Source organism: Schistocerca americana, chromosome 4 (genome assembly GCF_021461395.2).
Source record: "Schistocerca americana isolate TAMUIC-IGC-003095 chromosome 4, iqSchAmer2.1, whole genome shotgun sequence".
Lineage (NCBI taxonomy): Eukaryota > Metazoa > Arthropoda > Insecta > Orthoptera > Acrididae > Schistocerca > Schistocerca americana.
Genome location: NC_060122.1, coordinates 671,838,808 through 671,859,056, shown reverse-complemented (window position 1 = coordinate 671,859,056; position 20,249 = coordinate 671,838,808). Strand labels below are relative to the sequence as shown.

Below are 20,249 nucleotides of genomic sequence, written 5' to 3'. Positions count from 1 at the left end.
TTCGGATAATCCTTTTGTAAATAATGGCTACAGTATAAGATCCATTCACTCTCCAAACTTCAAGTTTCTATTCCTAGTGGTTTGTGTTGTGTGATGATGAGTCAGTGAATCAGTATAACCCCACTCGGGGTTACTTTTCCAAGAACAGTGAAACATATTTTTTCATCTCTGACCAAAAAGGCAAACTCCAATTTTCAAAGATTTGGCTTTAAAAATGCTTTTATAATGAAATATTTTCATAAAAACTTTCATCCCTCATTTCACCCCCATAGGGGTTTGATTTCCAAAAACAGTGAATCACGTACTTTTTTATTTCTAACTGAGAATCCAAATTTAAATTTTCATGGACTTAGCTTTAAAAATGCTTTCATAATAGAATATTTTCGTAAAAAATCTCATCCCCTGTTTCACCCCCTTAAGGGTTCAGTTTTCAAAAACACTGAAAGGCATACTTTTTTATTTGTTACTGAGAAGTCAAATATGAAAATTCATAGGTGTAGCTTGAAAAATACTTTAGTAGTTCTTTAATAAGGATATATTTTCAAGAAAAGCTTTCATCCACTGTTGCATCCCCCCCCCCCCCTCTCACTTCATTTGTTGTTGTTGTTGTTGTTGTCTTCAGTCCTGAGACTGGCTTGATGCAGCTCTCCATGCTACTCTATCCTGTGCAAGCTTTTTCATCTCCCAGTACCTACTACAACCTACATCCTTCTGAATCTGCTTAGTGTATTCATCTCTTGGTCTCCCTCTACGATTTTTACCCTCCACGCTGACCTCCAATACTAAATTGGTGATCCCTTGATGCCTCAGAACATGTCCTACCAACCGATCCCTTCTTCTGGTCAAGTTGTACCACAAACGTCTCTTCTCCCCAATCCTATTCAATACTTCCTCATTAGTTATGTGGTCTACCCATCTAATCTTCAGCATTCTTCTGTAGCACCACATTTCGAAAGCTTCTAGTTTCTTCTTGTCCAAACTATTTATCGTCTGTGTTTCACTTCCATACATGGCTACACTCCATACAAATACTTTCTGAAAGGACTTCCTGACACTTAAATCTATACTCAATGTTAACAAATTTCTCTTCTTCAGAAACGCTTTCCTTGCCATTGCCAGTCTACATTTTATATCCTCTCTACTTCGACCATCATCAGTTATTTTGCTCCCCAAATAGCAAAACTCCTTTACTACTTTAAGTGTCTCATTTCCTAATCTAATTCCCTCAGCATCACCCGACTTAATTGGACTACATTCCATTATCCTTGTTTTGCTTTTGTTGATGTTCATCTTATATCCTCCTTTCAAGACACTGTCCATTCCATTCAACTGCTCTTCCAAGTCCTTTGCTGTCTCTGATAGAATTACAATGTCATCGGTGAACCTCAAAGTTTTTATTTCTTCTCCATGGGTTTTGATACCTACGCTGAATTTTTCTTTTGTTTCCTTTACTGCTTGCTCAATATACAGATTGAACAACATCGGGGAGAGGCAACAACCCTGTCTTACTCCCTTCCCAACCACTGCTTCCCTTTCATGTCCCTCGACTCTTATAACTGCCATCTGGTTTCTGTATAAATTGCAAATAGCCTTTCGCTCCCTGTATTTTACCCCTGCCACCTTTAGAATTTGAAAGAGAGTATTCCAGTCAACATTGTCAAAAGCTTTCTCTAAGTCTACAAATGCTAGAAACGTGGGTTTGCCTTTCCTTAATCTTTCTTCTAAGATAAGTTGTAAGGTCAGTATTGCCTCATGTGTTCCAGTGTTTCTACGGAATCCAAACTGATCTTCCCCGAGGTTGGCTTCTACTAGTTTTTCCATTTGTCTGTAAAGAATTCGTGTTAGTATTTTGCAGCTGTGACTTATTAAACTGATAGTTCGGTAATTTTCACATCTGTCAACACCTGCTTTCTTTGGGATTGGAATTATTATATTCTTCTTGAAGTCTGAGGATATTTCGCCTGTTTCATACATCTTGCTCACCAGATGGTAGAGTTTTGTCAGGACTGGCTCTCCAAAGGCCGTCAGTAATTCCAATGGAATGTTGTCTACTCCAGGGGCCTTGTTTCGACTCAGGTCTTTCGGTGCTCTGTCAAACTCTTCACGCAGTATCGTATCTCCCATTTCATCTTCACCTACATCCTCTTCCATTTCCATAATATTGTCCTGAAGTGAATTGCCCTTGTACAGACCCTCCATATACTCCTTCCACCTTTCTGATTCCCCTTCTTTGCTTAGAACTGGGTTTCCATCTGAGCTCTTGATATTCATGCAAGTGGTTCTCTTTTCTCCAAAGGTCTCTTTAATTTTTCTGTAGGCAGTATCTACCTTACCCCTAGTGAGATAAGCCTCAACAGCCTTACATTTGTCCTCTAGCCATCCCTGCTTAGCCATTTTGCACTTCCTGTCAATCTCTTTTTTGAGACGTTTGTGTTCCTTTTTGCCTGCTTCATTTACTGCATTTTTGTATTGTCTCCTTTCATCAATTAAATTCAATATTTCTTCTGTTACCCAAGGATTTCTACTAGCCCTCGTCTTTTTACCTACTTTATCCTCTGCTGCCTTCACTACTTCATCTCTCAGAGCTACCCATTCTTCTTCTACTGTATTTCTTTCCCCCATTCCTGTCAATTGTTCCCTTATGCTCTCCCTGAAACTCTCTACAACCTCTGGTTCTTTCAGTTTATCCAGGTCCCATCTCCTTAAATTCCCACCTTTTTGCAGTTTCTTCAGTTTTAATCTACAGGTCATAACCAATAGATTGTGGCCAGAGTCCACATCTGCCCCTGGAAATGTCTTACAATTTAAAACCTGGTTCCTGAATCTCTGTCTTACCATTATATAATCTATCTGATACCTTTTAGTATCTCCAGGGTTCTTCCATGTATACAACCTTCTTTCATGATTCTTAAACCAAGTGTTAGGTATGATTATGTTGTGCTCTGTGCAAAATTCTACCAGGCGGCTTCCTCTTTCATTTCTTAGCCCCAATCCATATTCACCTACTATGTTTCCTTCTCTCCCTTTTCCTACACTCGAATTCCAGTCACCCATGACTATTAAATTTTCATCTCCCTTCACAATCTGAATAATTTCTTTTATTTCATCATACATTTCTTCAATTTCTTCGTCATCTGCAGAGCTAGTTGGCATATAAACTTGTACTACTGTAGTAGGTGTGGGCTTCGTATCTATCTTGGCCACAATAATGCGTTCACTATGCTGTTTGTAGTAGCTTACCCGCATTCCTATTTTCCTATTCATTATTAAACCTACTCCTGCATTACCCCTATTTGATTTTGTGTTTATAACCCTGTAGTCACCTGACCAGAAGTCTTGTTCCTCCTGCCACCGAACTTCACTAATTCCCACTATATCTAACTTCAACCTATCCATTTCCCTTTTTAAATTTTCTAACCTACTTGCCCGGTTAAGGGATCTGACATTCCACGCTCCGATCTGTAGAATGCCAGTTTTCTTTCTCCTGATAACGACGTCCTCTTGAGCAGTCCCCGCCCGGAGATCCAAGTGGGGGAATATTTTACCTCCGGAATATTTTACCCAAGAGGACGCCATCATCATTTAATCATACAGTAAAGCTGCATGCCCTCGGGAAAAATTACGGCTGTAGTTTCCCCTTGCTTTCAGCCGTTCGCAATACCAGCACAGCAAGGCCGTTTTGGTTATTGTTATAAGGCCAGATCAGTCAATCAACCAGACTGTTGCCCTTGCAACTACTGAAAAGGCTGCTGCCCCTCTTCAGGAACCACACGTTTGTCTGGCGTCTCAACAGATACCCCTCCGTTATGGTTGCCCCTACAGTACGGCTATCTGTATCGCTGAGGCACGCAAGCCTCCCCACCAACGGCAAGGTCCATGGTTCATGGGAGGTTAACCTAACCCTCCATAGGGTTAGATTTTTTAAAAGGCATTTCATCCCCATTTTTAACTCTTCTAGGGTTTGAAATTCTTAATACAATAGTACAAGATCCACACCTCCAAATTTCAAGTTTTTGCCCTTAGCAATTTGGGCTGGTTGATGAAGAGTCAGTCAGTCAGTCAGTCAGGACATGCTCTTCTATGTACAGGGATTACAAATTGCTCATCTGAAACCATTCACTGTCTCCATTTCCCACTACAACATACGTTAACTGTTCTGCTAAGAGTTTGACAAGTTTTTGGAATTGTATAACTTAAAATTGTCAATAGCTCCGTCGGACTGTTGCAACTGAACTGGAAAAAAAAGGGATGGTAATCTCAGTCAGTATGGCTAATTGTCATTTAGAACTTTCTTCCATAATTTTAAATCAATTCATTTGTATGCTGCAAAATTTATTGTTTTAAAGAGAATAATGTAGTCAGTAATACCAAATTAAAGATGAGATAAAAGTTAAATGGTATTAAGGAAATATTTTGAAAGTGTGGCACCTGTAGATTACATTCTAATAAACGCAAATATACTTAATATTTATAAAACTTCAGTCAAATGAAAGAGCTGGATATGGTTTAAAGTAAAAAGCGTTATAAATGCTACTTAGAAATATAGTTGTGAGACAATGTGCTACATGTAACTAATTATTGTAATGTCATTGTACTCCCAGTGATGCACAGTTATGTTGTTTCAAATAAGAAGCATTTCTGAACAGGTAGAAATATATGCTTCTCTACGAGTAATATAGGTTATCTGCCATCTTCCTGGATTATCATAAAAGACAATAGATAATCTTGTGTTGCTTATATAAGTTTGACTGCAGAAAAGAGATATAAAAATGAAAAGGCAATATTTTCATCTTTTATATTGGCTACAAAGTAAAGAAACAGCAGTGGTAGTGTCGTGTATCAGTCATGAATTGTATGGAAGAAGAGAGAAAATAAAGACAAAACTTTTTTGTTAGTGTTATTGCAAAAACATGTAACATGTTTTCTTCTATTTTGCTGCAGGTACATATACATTCCTTGCCGTGGAAACGATTCGAGCTTGATTAAGAAATTGGGTGCATCATTTGTATGCTTTATTTTCATATATTTGTGGCACAACACATATGACTATGTTCTGATTTGGTCTGTTCTCAATTTCATTGGACTAACAGTGGAAGGAATATGCAGAAGTGTTGCTCGCTCACCAACATATCAAAAGCTTGAGGTAAGCACTTTCATTGGTCTGTGTAACTGTATAGTATCAAACACAAGCATGTACTACACATGTTATCGCACAGTATGTGCTATTGTGCACAGAACCTATTAACGTATTACGAAACCTGTGCAATCTGATAAATTATTCACTGACTTTCTGTAGAAAGTTTTATTTTGTATTCAAGAATTTTCTTCCGCAACATTCCACCCTTTCCAAGGCTTTGCATATGTGGAAAACTACACTGATTCTTGTCCCTTATTGAATCTGTTAGTGACAGCAACAGTATGCTGAGCCATTCTGGTTGTGTAGGCTAAGGGTTATATTAACAAAAACAGGATGATTACACACTTGAAACTGTGCATTGCACAAAAGTTAGAATTGTTTAAAGACCACAGTTCTTTACTAGGCATGACCCAACCTTCACACTGATTTACCTATCCAGTTAGAAGGAGACCTACAGACCCCAAACAATGATGCAGCTTGACGCTCTTCACATTGCCAGAGAGAGAAAATTCTAGGACTGTAGTATATGCAGGGCTGGGACCTTGTATATTTGGCCACCACATTTGTGGATACCCTTCATTGGCTAGATACAGCCCCTACTGTACCTTGGAAGATTGTCAACAGAAGAGACACGGAGCTTTTTACCACAAAGCTCTCTGCTGATGCCACAGCATCTGGGGGCACACGCGTTGTGTGCAGGTCATGGTAAACAGCGCTGTAGTCTCGGCCATCTGTCCACATGTGCACGCTCATGTGACCACATCGCACAGTACCTGTATTCCACTGTGGACATGTACTTAAGTTACTGCTCAGCTCCTAGACTGCCAGTTCCACCCTGGGCTCTGGACCAACAGTTACACTCCTTTGAGTCTATGCTGTGGACCACAATGCTGTTATCCCTCCGACAGTTCTGTCTCGTGCCCTCCCCAAGATCAAAGCTGTTATCAGTATCTCAGCCACTCTGGGAGCGCCCACTTCCTCAGCTTAGTGGCAACCACCAATCATCATTCCAGGACATCTAAGTTGTATTCAGGTGTGAGCCTTTGTCCTCTAAACCTGTAGTGATTGTGAATTTCATTAAAGGTTAATAAAAAGAGTTATTACTGAAATGCACCCATACCAATTACCATCTTCCGCTGTGTGACTCAGCTAAGGGTCCTTCAAGCCTGCCTGAGATTTGAACACTTAACTTGGGGATTTATAACCTAGTAGCACTTACCCAGTTAGTCACACAGTTGTAATTATACTGAATTAGTAGTTATAATGACAAAATTGTGTCTACAGAATGACTATGAAACAGAAACAATTGGAATACAAAATTTGGATGAGAAGTGTGGCATATTTTGTAGCTTAAGGCTCTCTTTCATGTTTTCCATCCTTTTTCCGTTTCCACCTTTCAGACAAGGTAGGGAGTATTGAGGCACACATGTAATAAGGGATAGCAAAGTTACAAAACAGATTTTTCAGAGACCACTACCAGTCAAAGTTATTTGGTTAACAGTTGGTTAATATTGCAACAAATTGCAAGCTATGACTTCATCTTCAGAAAAAGTATGGCAATACCAAAAATTTAACATGAATATACAAGGAACTTAAAGCTGTTCTCTATTTTTATATGCTTGACTTCCTTCAGAGAAGTGAAACCCAGATGAGGGAGTGATTACTTCAATTGTTTGGTCTGCTGTTAACATGGAAGAAGCATATTCACTGCCATCCACTGCTGTGCCTAACTGGATTTTTGTTGTTCTATGTTTATAAACATTTAAAGAACAATTATGTGACACACTGGAAGTACTTTCAGATTAAAGGAGACCACTCACCGAACAGCAGAAGCGTTGAGGTGCTGATAGGCACATAAAAATAAATCAGTAAATAAATAAATCAGTAAATAAATAAATAAAATTGCTAGCTTCCAGAGTAATCATTTCTGGACCTAGAGTAGCTTGAGAACACGCGTACACACACAAGCACGCATGTACGCTCGCTCATGTTTATTCATACATATGCGCAGGCCCCTAAATGATGCGACCTGGATGAACAGTGGGTGGATTGTGTGGGTATTTCAGTTTAGTCTGCCACAGGGATATGATCTATAGGGCAAGAGGTTGGGAGTGGGTGTGTGGGTGTGGTATAAGAATGGACTAGGATGTTGGTGGGTTGGGTGGGTGATGGCACACCATTTTGGGGGGAGGGGGTGGGAGGGATAATGATCTTGGGTAGTTCATCCCTCACTTCAGAAGCACGAGTGATAACCAGAGCTCTGACAAAGGATAAGGTTCAGTTGTTGCAGTCTAGAATAATACTGGCTGATTATTGGGGTGGTGGGGGGATTTGGGATGTGTGAGGATATAGCACGGGTAATCTATAAGGAGCGTTCAAAAAGAAATAAGGTGTAGTCTGGAATGCACAAAATGATCACGGGAGGGTAATATCATGGCTATGTAACGAGGTGTGGTTCCGGGCAGAGCATGGAAACTCACTGCCCGTCACTTCAGGGTATGCGTGCACGTCATGTGACTGTACAGAGCTAGCAGCACCAGGCTTCAATCATCCAACACTACCAGTCGCATCACAAACAGCGACAAAAAGAGGTGTAAAAAGAAGAGCAAAGAGGTGTTGTTCATTTTCTGACAGCAGAAGGAATAGGAGGAATAGACATTCATCGACGAATGTCACAAGTGTACGATGAACACTACATGTCCCTTGCAGGGTCAAGGCGTGGTACAAGCGCTTCAGGGAAGGACGGGTGTCATTAGCCGATGATGCACAGTCTGGAGCTGACATTCTTCTTTGACCAAGGTGGCCCGCTTCTGCAGCACGGGACGACAGTGAATGGCCAGTGTTACTCGCAAATCTTGACCACCCTTCGCCAAGCAATCAAACCAAAACGACCAGGCAGTCTCGCCCGTGGTGTCATTCTGCTACATGCGAATGCAAAGCCTCACACGGCCAACAGAGTTGCAGAACTCCTGCAGAAATTCAAATGGGAGGTTCTTGGCCACCATCCGTACAGTCTGGACCTCTCTCCCTGTGATTACACTATTTCTGGTCCCCTTAAAAAGGCTCTGAGGGGCAAATGATTCACCTCAGATGACGATGTCTAGCTGCACATGCAGAATTGGTTAACACAGCAGCCCTGGGAATTTTATGAGACTGCCATTCACCACCTGGTCACTGTTGGACTAGTTTCTCAACAGCCGGAGTCAGTATGTCTAACATACAGGTACTGGTTTCTGTAATTATGCCTCTGGCTCGTTTCTTTTTGAACACAGTTTATATTTGTGGTCTTGGTTTGGGGGATAGTGCCTGTCTGTGAAGGGCTTCATGAGACCTTCAGCACGCCGAGCACAGGAGTTTTTGTCACTGCAGATACGTTGTTGAAGGGTGGCTGGGCTGTTTTAGGGGGATATTTTGATGTGAAAGGGATGGCAGCTGTCAAAATGCTGTTGGTGGGTTTAATGTGAACAGAGATGTTGATGGGGCCATCAGAGAGGTGGTGATCAACGTCTAGGAAGGTGGCACGTTATGTTGTGAAGGACCAGGTAAAGTGAATGGTAGATGATGATGTTAAGTTGGTGAATGAATGAGGATAGGATGTGTTGACCCTGAGTCCAGACCATGAAGATATCATCAATGAACCTGAAGCAGATTAGGGATCAGAGTTTTGAGAGGCTAAGAAGGATTCTTCTAGATGACTCATAAACAGATTGGCATAGGAGGATACCATTCCAGTGCCCAAAGCTATGACACAGATTTGTTCATATACCTTTCACTCAAAGGAGCAGTAGTTGTGTGTCAGGAAAAGGTTGGTAAAGTGTACGAGAACTGAGGTGGTATGTTTGAAGTCTGAAGGACATTGGGGGAGGTAGCTTTTGACAGCAGCAAGTCCATGGACATGAGTGCTACTGATGTGTTGAGAGTGGGCATCAACAGTGAAGAGTAGGGATCCTAGAAGTAAAGGGGTGGGGATGGCGAGGAGTTGGGGGAAGGTAGTGATTAGTATGATATAGGAGGCTAGTTTTTACATAATTGGTTGGAAGTGTTGGACAACAAGAGCAGAAATTCTTTCATTGGGAGCACAGTAGCTAGCTACAGAGGTAAGGAGGTTACACTTGACTTCTGGGATGGGATCACTATGAGAGAGCTTGATGGTGGAGGAGTCAGACAGTTGGCAGAGGTCTTCTGTCAGGTATTCAATGTGACTCATCATGGCAGTGGTAGTGGTTTGTAGGATGGATGATTAGATCAGGATCTGTTTTCAGGTTGTATGGCCGTCCTTTGTTGTGCTAAAAGACTAGCATTCTTAGGCAGGGACCAGGTGGTGGACGGGGAGGCCAGATTGAAGATAAGGAATTCTTGGAAGGTGATGCAAGTGCTAACATGGGAGAGGGGAGGGTCGCGATTGGATGGTGGTACGAACAGTGAGAGAGAAGCTTCGGTGTTCGGATAAGGTTGGCTTTGATTGGAGGGATTGGTGGCAAGGAAGTGTTTCCACTGTAGGGATTTGAAGGAGGAGAGTAGGTCTTTGACAGTTCCAACGTGGTTAAACTGTGGTACGGGGCTGAAGGCAAGTTCTTTGGACAGGACTGATTTTGGGTTTGGTAGAGTTCTTGGTTTTATGGAGGGAGTTTTGGAGGATGTGATAAATTGAAAAGGTCAACTACAGGTCTAGGTGCAATGAGGTTTGCCGAATGGGTTCACTGTGAGTAGGGTGAGTGTTTATGGATAGTGGTGCCCCAAGGCAGGAGTAGGTTGGATAAATTATAGAGGTGGTGTCTGGAATGCTCCTTCAGGTGATGGAGTGAGACGGTTTCAATTTCAGAGGTGTGGTGTATGTTGCAAGCATCGCACCGTAACAGCATGTTGAGAATGGAATAGAGGTGATTTGTGATGTCTGTGTCATGGAGAGGTGCTTCTGCAGTATCAGGTTCACGATGCATAGGGACTGATGAGGGTAGTTGTGAAAGGAGGGGTGGGAGCCAGAGATAGGGATATTTATGATTAGGCAATGGAAGGAGGGATTCCATTGCTTAGACAGAATTTAAGGAACAGGATGTGGGACTGGGTTTTAGTGAGGAACACGGAAATTTTTATGAGCTGGTAAAGATTAATGGATTAGGGGTCCGTTGGGGTAGGGATGGTGTTAGGGGAAATGACATGAGAAATGGACGAGTGAAAGCGTTCGGTGGCTGTAATGGGAATTGGATAACTAAGTGTGAGTTTGGAGAGTGTAAAGGGTGGAATAAATTGTGCAGGAAGCAATAGGATAGTGGTTTTCTGACATCAGAATGTTTGATTGCACCTAAGTTATTGTCACACACGGGAAAGAAGAAAGAAAGAAAGAATAAAATATTGCTTGGAGCAAAGTTTGAGGAAGGGTGGTTGGATTCGCAGGTGAAATGTAATGGTTAGTTGCTGGAAATTTTAATAAATATGACCTGGCTGCTTCCAGTGCTACAAGGTGTCACAAAAGTCACACGCGATGATGTTGGTCAGAACTGCCAAGTGTTTGCATAACATAGGTGAGAGGAAAACTAAGGAAAAGACACAGATGGAGAATACGGGAGTGACGGAGTAGGTGTACATTACAAGAAAGCAAGAAAGGAGGTTTAGGAAGGAAGAGAGCTACTAGGCAGTATAAATGTAATAGGAAAGATATGGTAAAACGTAAATACTTTAGGATAAAAGGAGACAACTCACCGAAAAGTGGAAGAATTGACTCATCGATAGGCATATAAAAAAGAAAAGCGTCCTAACTTTGCGTAATTCTTTTTTTAACTAGAGTAAAGTACACAAGGACACACAGAAAATGTGCACACATATTCAAGTCTGTGCCCCCACTTAGCACTGGCTGACTAAACAGTCCCAAAAATCAGTCAACAAAATCCAGAACCCAAGTAAACTCAAAACATTGTTGTTAACCATTCCACCAAGGACCTCATTCTCACAGAAGTTCGAGTCCTATCCAAAGGCCTTACCTTCAGCCCCACACCCAAATGTAACCATGTTGGATTTGTCAGAGACTCCTCCCACCTAACTGCCCCCTGGTCTTCTTCCAGAAATTCCTTACCTGCAACTTGGGCTCACCATCCTTCCCCAGGGAACTTCCTAACACCCACCATTCAGCAGAGGAAAGGACAGCTATACACAGTCTCAAAACAGATCCTAACCTAATCATCCTCACTATAGACAAACACTTCATGACGGGCGTGACGAGTTGCATTGACTACCTTGCAGGAGGCCTCTGCCAGTTGTCTGACTTACCCACCTACAAAATCTACCAAAGTGACCCCATCCCGGAAGACCAACATAGCGTGTAGTCCCTGCTTAAAGGTTTAGGCCCTTCCTAGAAACTCTGCTCTGAATCCATTTTCCTCCTCATCCCTGTGGTACCCAGCACGCCCACCTTCTAGATGCTCCCCAAAATTCACAAACCCAACAAGCCTGGATGCCCCATTGTAGCTGGTTATTGTGCCGACCACTGAATGGATTTCAGCCCTCATTGAGCAACACCTCCCACCAACTGCCCGTAATCCAGGCTCCCACATTGAAGACACCAACCATATCCTTCACCGACTCTCTGCTGTCCCTACCCCTTTACCTTCTGGATCCGTCTCATCACAGTTGATGACATCTCCCAGTACACCAACATCTCTTATGCCCATGGCCTTTTTGCTGTCAAAACTTCTTTTCCAGCATCCTTCAAACTCCAGCCTCATTCTAAAAATGCAATCTAAGGAGATAAGAAAAAGATGGGAAGAGTACATTAACAAACTACTAAATGTGAAAAACAAAAATCAAACAATGGAAAATCCAGGATGGAATGTAACAACATTATGAGCAGGAAAGTTGCTACTCACTATATAGTAGAGATGCAAGAGTCGCAGTTAGGCTCAACAAAGAGACTCCCACAATTGTAGCTTTCAGCCGTTACGGATCTGTGAACAATAGACTGAGATACGAGAGTGGTGTCTAGGTGTGGGTAAGGAGGAGGCTGGAGCTGGGAGGGAGAGGGATAGTATGGTGGGGGAGGTGGACAGGAAAGTGCTGCAGGTTAGACTGAGGGCAGGGGAGTGGTCAGGAGCGGGGGGGGGGGGGGGGATTAGTGGAAAAGGAGAGAGATTAAAAGACAGTGTAGTAGTGGAAGTGGTCTTGTAGTGCTAGAATGGGAACAGGAAAGGGGCTGGATGGTTGAGGACAGTGACTAACGAAGGTTGAGGCCAGGGGGGTTATGGGAATGTAGGACGTATTGCACAATTCAGAAAAGCTGGTGTTGGTGGGAAGGATCCAAATGGCATAGGCTGTGAAGTAGTCATCGAAATGTAGGATATCATGTTTGGCAGCATGTTGATGGCCACAGTTTGTCGGTGGTCATTTATGTGGACAGACAGCTTGTTGGTTGTCATGCCTGTATAGAATGCGGCACATCGGTTGCAGCTTAGTTTGTAGACCACATGACTGGTTCCACTAGTAGCCCTGCCTTTGATGGGGATGGGTGATGTTAGTAACCAGACTGGAGTAGATGGTGGTGGGAGGATGTATGAGCCAGGTCTTGCATGTAGGTCTATTACAGGGGTATGAGCCAGGGATTGGGGGCAGGGGTTGTGGAAGGATGGATGAGTATATTGTGTAGGTTCAGTGGACGAAAGGATGGATGAGTATATTGTGTAGGTTCAGTGGACGGTGGAATACCACTGTGAGAAGGGTGGGAAGGATAGTGGGCAGGACATTTCTCGTTTCAGGACACAACGAGAGGTAATCAAAACCCTGGCAGAGAATGTAATTCAGTTTCTCCAGTCCTGGGTGGTGGGTACTGAGTTATGAGGCGAATGCTCCTCTGTGGCAGGGCGGTGGGACTTTGAGAGGTGGTGTGAGACTAGAAAGATAAGGCACTGAAGATTTGTCTTTGTACAAGATTGGGAGGATAATTATGGTCAGTGAAGGCTTCAGTGAGACCCTCGGTATATTTCAAGAGGGACTGCTTGTCACTGTAGATGTGATGACCACAAGTGGCAAGGCTGTATGGAAGGGACTTCTTGGTATGGGATGGGTGGCAGCTGTCAAAGTGGAGGTATTGCTGATGGTTAGTGGGTTTGATATGGACAGAGGTACTGATGCAGCTGGCTTTGAGATGGAGGTCAACATCTAGGAAGGTGGCTTGTTGGTTTGAGTAGGACCAGGTGAAGCAGATGGGGAGAAGTTGTTCAGGTGCTGGAGGAATGTGGATAGGGTGCCCTCACCTTTGCTCCAGATAGCAAAGATGTCATCAATGAATCTGAACCAGATGAAGGATTTAGATGTTAAGATGCATTTGGACGCAGAAATGTGTGCATGAAGAGTGGGTAAAGGGAATAATAATTCCATTGTTCAAGAAGGGAGATGGAAAAGTATGAGATAACTATTGAGGGATTACAGTCATATCACAAGTGCTAAAAATGGTACACAGTATACTTGAAAGAAGGTTGAGGAGAGAGGGGAGAGGATTGGAAGATCATTTAAAAGAGGAGAACTATAGTTTTTGATGTGGTGGATCAATAGTGGACCCTAGTGGTGGGCAGGAAATCGCGTATCTGTTAGAAATCACAGTGACTGAGAAGTCACAGATATCACAGTAGCAACTTTACAGAATCTAACTGCGATTTCAGTCACAGTTAGCAGTCGCAAGTAGTATTTCACATTGAAAGACGTGAGCCATCTATTGGTCGAATTTAGCACTGCTTTCTGCGATTTCAGTGACAAGTCGCAACTAAGAGTCGCAAGTAGCAACTAAAAAGCGCGGTTAACAGTGGCATCTGTTGGCCGAAGTTTGTACTACGTCCATCTCTGCGGTACGCTATGGAGTCTAACTGCGATTTCCGTGACAAATCGCAACTAAGAGTCGCAAGTAGCAACTAAAAAGCGCAGTTAACATACTTCTCCTAGTGTCATCTGTTGACCGACGTATGTACGTTATGAGAGCCTTGTGCCTCAAGAGATCGATGTGCTGTGTGTGCATGTGAAGGGCTTATTTCAATAGTGGTACAAGTCCATTTTTGTTAATTTTAATGAGTGCTGAAAAATCTGCAGTTGAGATACCAGAAATATTCACCATATGGCTTCTTGCTAGAGATGAGCCTTTATTTATGTTTGTTTGGATCACTAATTTCAGAAGCATTATAGACAGAAAAGTGTAGGTAATGGACTTGTACCACTACTGAAATAAGCCCTTCATATTATATGACGACATGCACATTCAGCATCAGTTATGGTTGGTCAAATACTGCTGTGACTCTGAATGTATTACATTAATAAGAAGCGACATTGCCTTTTTCTCCTGAAAATATCGAGTAACGTAACAAATGTGTTTGATTCTGCTTCCAATATGACAGTTTTGGTTAATACTCCACATGCCTACAGGACTTTGCAATGTTAACACAGCAGAACTCAGACATCTGTATAAGTGTAGAGAAATGAAAACAGTCATATGAATGCCTCACAGTTCAAGACTCGGGAGAAAAGTTTTACACCTGGTGTTCTACATGGCAACTTTACACACAAGAACTTTTTGCCGACACTACTACCACCTACATAAGTAAGCTTTTCCTGTGTCACTTTCAAGTAATGCACTTAAGCTATTCCTGATTTAACTGGAAGATCTGTACTTCCCACTTTCATATCAACAGCCTCAAAATGCATATTGTAGACTTCGGGATATGTTACAGGTCAGTGTCACACCAAGATTGAGGAGAAAGGGGGGGGGGGGCGGCATGTCACTCTCCAACAAGTGTTTACCAATAAATAAGTGGCGGAAAATTACGGGTATAGGACGGCTTAACATGTGGAAAATGAGATTTTTATTATTCACTCAATGTATTTAACATTTATTATTCCTTTAAAATCGCACAACAACTTCAATAAAACACTTTAATCAGTCATACACTTATTTCATAATTATTTCACTTTTAAACTGCAAATCCTCTAAGAGCTGTCTTGAATCTTCACGAGTCTCTCTCAACAGCCTTGATGTGGATAGATATGTACAGCAACCAGTAATCAGTCAGAACTGCGTCTGCAAAAACACAAGGATTATTAAACAATTTTTGCTGTCACTAATTACTAGCAATATAATTGACAGAGTAGATTGCTAATATTTGCTATATCACATTTGCTAAATCACATTCGCAAGAACGATCTCACTGAAGTAATTAAGTCCATCAAAACGCTTAGAAACTAACCTGTCGTCTGACGAAAACGGTCTAAAGACTGGCAATTTCTTCAGATCTGTTGACAATGATATTTTGATTTATCACTTTACTGAGTGACTGAAATGTAGTTCAGGTACCTATGAACATAACAATATGTTAGAATTCATTTTCTAAACACGAACTATTACGGTACTGTGCGGCTACTTACATATTAATTACACTATTAATATTTTCACAGTTGTTTCTTTAATACAAAATTAAAGCCAACGGAAGAATAAACGTAAAACATACTTACCAATGACAGGTTTGTTGAGATGCAATTTTCTGTGTGGACAGATGTAACTTTTTCATACGGTGGTACGTCGCAGCAATCGCAGGAGTCACAGAAATCGCAGAAGTAGCAGAAGTCACAGAAATCGCAGAAGTAGCAGAAGTCACAGAAATCGCAGAAGTAGCAGAAGTCACAGAAATCGCAGAAATCGCAGAAGTAGCAGAAGTCGCAGAAATCGCGGAAGTAGCAGAAGTAGCAGTGGCGGAGGGATACGCGACTTAGGTTCCTTAACTGCGACTCTTAACTGCGACAAATCACAGTTAAGAATAACAGATACTGAAAAGTAGCATTCACAGAAATCACTGATATCGGAAAATCGCAGTTTAGCCCATCACTAGTGGACCCTATGTTTGGTATGACTTTTGGTGGAAAGGCATTGAAAGTATGGGAAGGATGTGGTGATGACATTGCTTGACATAACAAAGGCTTATGATAGTGTCCTCTGAGTAGAGGTATGGGAAACTTCAGCGAGAAGGGGAGATGGAAAACAAACAGCTGAAATTCTTCAAGTAGTGTATGACAAAAGCTTCATCTGTACCAGCCCCAAGTTGGAAGAACCGATAGATACGGGAATGTTCTGGGATTGAGAGAAGCAAGTGTGATGCCACTATTATTATTTATAATGGTGATGGATAAAATAGGGAAAGTGACTAAAGAAGCTCATAGAGGAAGGAAGATGAAGTTATTTCTATTTGCTAATGGTATTTTGGTGTGGAGAATCAACTGTAAGGATGTACAAGAACAAATAGTCATCTTAAATTAAAAAATCAGGAAATAAGGAATGAAATGCAGTACGGAGAAAAGCAATACTATGGTGGTAACCAGAGGAGACAGAAAAGCAAGGAACAAACTAATGTTACATTACATGATATTTAAAGTTAACTATAAATACCTAGGAAGTGTGATGCTGGAGAATGCAAAGTTAGCAAAAGGCTACAACAAGCAATGCACTCTACCAATGTGTGAGGATTTAGTCTGAGAAGGGGAAGTGCCAAGGAAGTGAAAGGAAGTGCTGTAGATGATGTTCTTTATACCTACGCTGACATGCATCAGAGACCTGGACAATGACAAGAATAGAGGAGAGTGTAGGCTTCAAACCAGTGAGATGAGATTCCTAAGAACTAAGAATATGTTAGGGAAACTGGGGAGAGACCGAGAAGATAGGAATGAAATAGGAGTAGAAAAGCTGAATGAGACAGTTGAGAAGAACAGGTTAAAATGGTTTGGACACAAGAGAATGGAAAATGAAAGAATTAAATAAAAAAAGAAAAGGTGGAGGCCAAGTTTTAGGGCAAGAGGGCATCTAGAGCAAGACGGATCTATTCGATGAAGACCAGTTTAAAAAGAACAACAAAACCATTATAGGAGAATAATGGTGGAAAGATGAGAGGAAAGTGGAGAAGTACCATAAATGTCACAACCCAGCCTGATGCCGGATAAAGGCAAACAAAGAAGATTATGTTGATGATGATGATGATGATGATGATGATGATGATGATGATGATGAGACTAAGGTGCAAGGCATGCCTAATCTGCCCATCCACCCTGTCACAGGCTTACCCAGTCCCATCAGAGGCTTGGCCACCTCTCAAAAGCAGAAATGTTATATACCACTCTGCTGCAAGCACTGCACATCAGTATGTCTACCAACCAGTTGTCCACCAGAATGAATGGCCACTACAAAACTGTTAGCAAGTACAAAATTGACAATGCGGTGGTACTACATGTAGGTAAACACAACATCCTCAGTTGTAATGCCTGCTTCACAACCTGGACCATCTGGATCCTATTTCCCATGACCAGCTTCTCTGAACTACGCAGGTGGGTGTTATCTTTGTAACACATCCTTCACTCCAGTAATCATCCTGGCCTCAGTCTCTAGCCCCCACTGTCACTGCACCTTCCGCGTAACAGTTTCCCCGTCCTCTGCCCAGTCAACACCTCTAAATTCATGTCCTCATGTCACCTTCAGTGTGTGCTGCTCTCCACAGTCTCCAAACAAACTTGTGCCACTTTCCTAGCCTGTGTAACTGCCACCTCTCCCTCCTGCATTCTTAGCTGACAAAACAGCTGCCTCCCTCTGAGCCGCTAGCTACCCACCCCCAATCCCCCTCCCTGCCTTCTGCCTCTCACTCCTTGTAACCACCCCATCCAACACAACCCATACTTCAACCCACTCTACATGCTGAAAACATGTACTGGTACTATTCATTCAGCCAGCGCCATGTAGGTGCGCGCGCACACACACACACACACACACACACACACACACACACACACAGAGAGAGAGAGAGAGAGAGAGAGAGAGAGAGAGGGGGGGGGGGGGGGGCGAGCGGGGGGGGGGGGGGGGGTGAGTAGTGTCCTTTAATACAAATATATTTGCATTCTACCAGAAATCCCTGCAACATGTAAGATACTTTTTTATTGTTATTAAGGATTTAAAAAATTGGCATTTGAGATGACGTGTGCCTCAGAATTTGAAAACGCAAAATTACCTAATAAATTCTATTTCATTGTGAATTGTATCCAGTTTTTTCCAGAGATAGTTCGAAATAGCATTATTTTCTGCATATAAAGCCAATTTTTGATTACTAGTGTGGCATGTCATCTGGTCAAGCACAGTTTAGAAAGGTAATGTGTGTAAGAACGTGTTTGCAAAATAAAAAGTTCATGAAAGCAGTGAAGTATCAGTGCACTTGATGCTCCGGTCCCATACCAGTTGCGAGCAGTTGAATATTCTGTGCAACATACATGCAGAGTAATGTACCATAGGACTTAGCTGTGGCAACTAGCATGTTGGAACAATTAAATGTATACACTTGTTTGATAGCTGAAGATTATAATTTCATGTAATGCACACATTTCCATGTGTCAGTTTTAGGGGGCGGGTGTTTTGCACAGTGGTTGTATCAGATCCCAGCAGAGATCAGGCCTGAACACACTCATTTAAGACACTGTCAGTTTCAGCAAGCACTACCCTTGGTAAGTGGCTGTTAACCGGTGAAGACCAAATAGATAAAAAAAAAAAAAAAAAAAAAAAAAAAATATGAAATGAGTGAAGAGACCAGAGTTTCATTTGCCCCTCACAACAAGAGAAGGGAACAATTAACTCTATGACCATGTCAGTTCTCTGCTTTTGCAGCAACAGGGAAAAAGGGTTTAGGCTAGCTTCCTTGCAAAAGGGATGTGGGGCTTGTTTCCCTGCCCCATTCCTCTCCGCTCTGATGTTCTTACAGTAATTTGTTAACGCTCACTGCCAACTGCCAGTTTATAGTGTCCACACTTCGCACTACAGCAACTGAAAAACAAAACATGTCAATGTGTTTTGACCATGTTCGAAATATTCCCATAAAATGTGAATAGAGCTACTTTTGGTTCTACACTAAAAACTTTGTTGACTCTATCTACATCCACACTCCGCAAGCCACCTGATGGTGTGTGGCGGAGGGTACGTTGAGTACCTCTATCGGTTCTCCCTTCTATTCCAGTCTCGTATTGTTCGTGGAAAGAAAGATTGTCGGTATGCCTCTCTGTGGGCTCTAATCTCTCTAATTGTATCCTCATGGTCTCTTCGCGAGATATACGTAGGAGGGAGCAATATACTGCTTAACTCCTCGGTGAAGGTATGTTCTCGAAACTTCAACAAAAGCCCATACCGAGCTACTGAGCGTCTCTCACTGTAGTTTATCTGTCATCTCCGTAACGCTTTCGCAATTACTAAATGATCCTGTAACGAAGCGCGCTGCTCTCTGTTGGATCTTCTCTCTCTCTTCTATCAACCCTATCTGTTACCCTCTCTGCTATTCAAGCAGTGGGCAAACAAGTGTACTGTAACCTATTCCTTTGTTTTCGGATTGCATTTCCTTAGGATTCTTCCAATGAATCTCAGTTTGGCATCTGATTTACCGACGATCAACTTTATATGATCATTCCATTTTAAATCACTCCTAATGCGTACTCCCAGATAATTTATGGAATTAACTGCTTCCAGTTACTGACCTGCTATATTGTAGCTAAATGATAAAGGATCTTTCTTTCCATGTATTCGCAGCACATTACACTTTTCTACATTAATATACAATTCCCTGCACCATGCATCAATTCGTTGCAGATCCTCCTCCATTTCAGTACAATTTTCCATTGTTACAAACTCTCGATATACGACAGCATCATCCGCAAAAAGCTTCAGTGAACTTCCGATGTTATCCACAAGGTCATTTATGTATATTGTGAATAGCAACAGTCCTATGACACTCCCCTGCGGCACACCTGATATCACTCTTACTTCGGAAGACTTCTCTCCATTGAGAATGACATGCTGCGTTCTGTTATCTAGGAACTCCTCAATCCAATCACACAGTTGGTCTGATAGTCCATATGCTTTTACTTTGTTCATTAAATGACTGTGGGGAACTGTATCAAACGTCTTGCGGAAGTTAAGAAACACAGCGTCTAACTGGGATCCCATGTCTATGGCCCTCTGAGTCTCATGGACGAATAGCGCGAGCTGGGTTTCACACTATTGTCTTTTTTGAAACGTATGTTGATTCCTACAGAGTAGATTTCTAGTCTCCAGAAAAGTCATTACACTCGAACA

The 20,249-nt window shown here is 42.1% G+C and overlaps 1 protein-coding gene across 2 annotated transcripts in view; it reads left to right on the top strand.

Moving 5' to 3' along the window:
* Positions 1-20,249, top strand: part of LOC124612807 (protein-cysteine N-palmitoyltransferase Rasp) — a 169,097-nt gene that overhangs the window by 118,183 nt on the left and 30,665 nt on the right. For both annotated transcript variants that reach the window (XM_047141227.1, XM_047141228.1), the window contains exon 7: positions 4,942-5,143. In XM_047141227.1, coding sequence (XP_046997183.1) covers positions 4,942-5,143 — 202 coding nt within the window. The remainder of the gene's footprint in view (positions 1-4,941; positions 5,144-20,249) is intronic.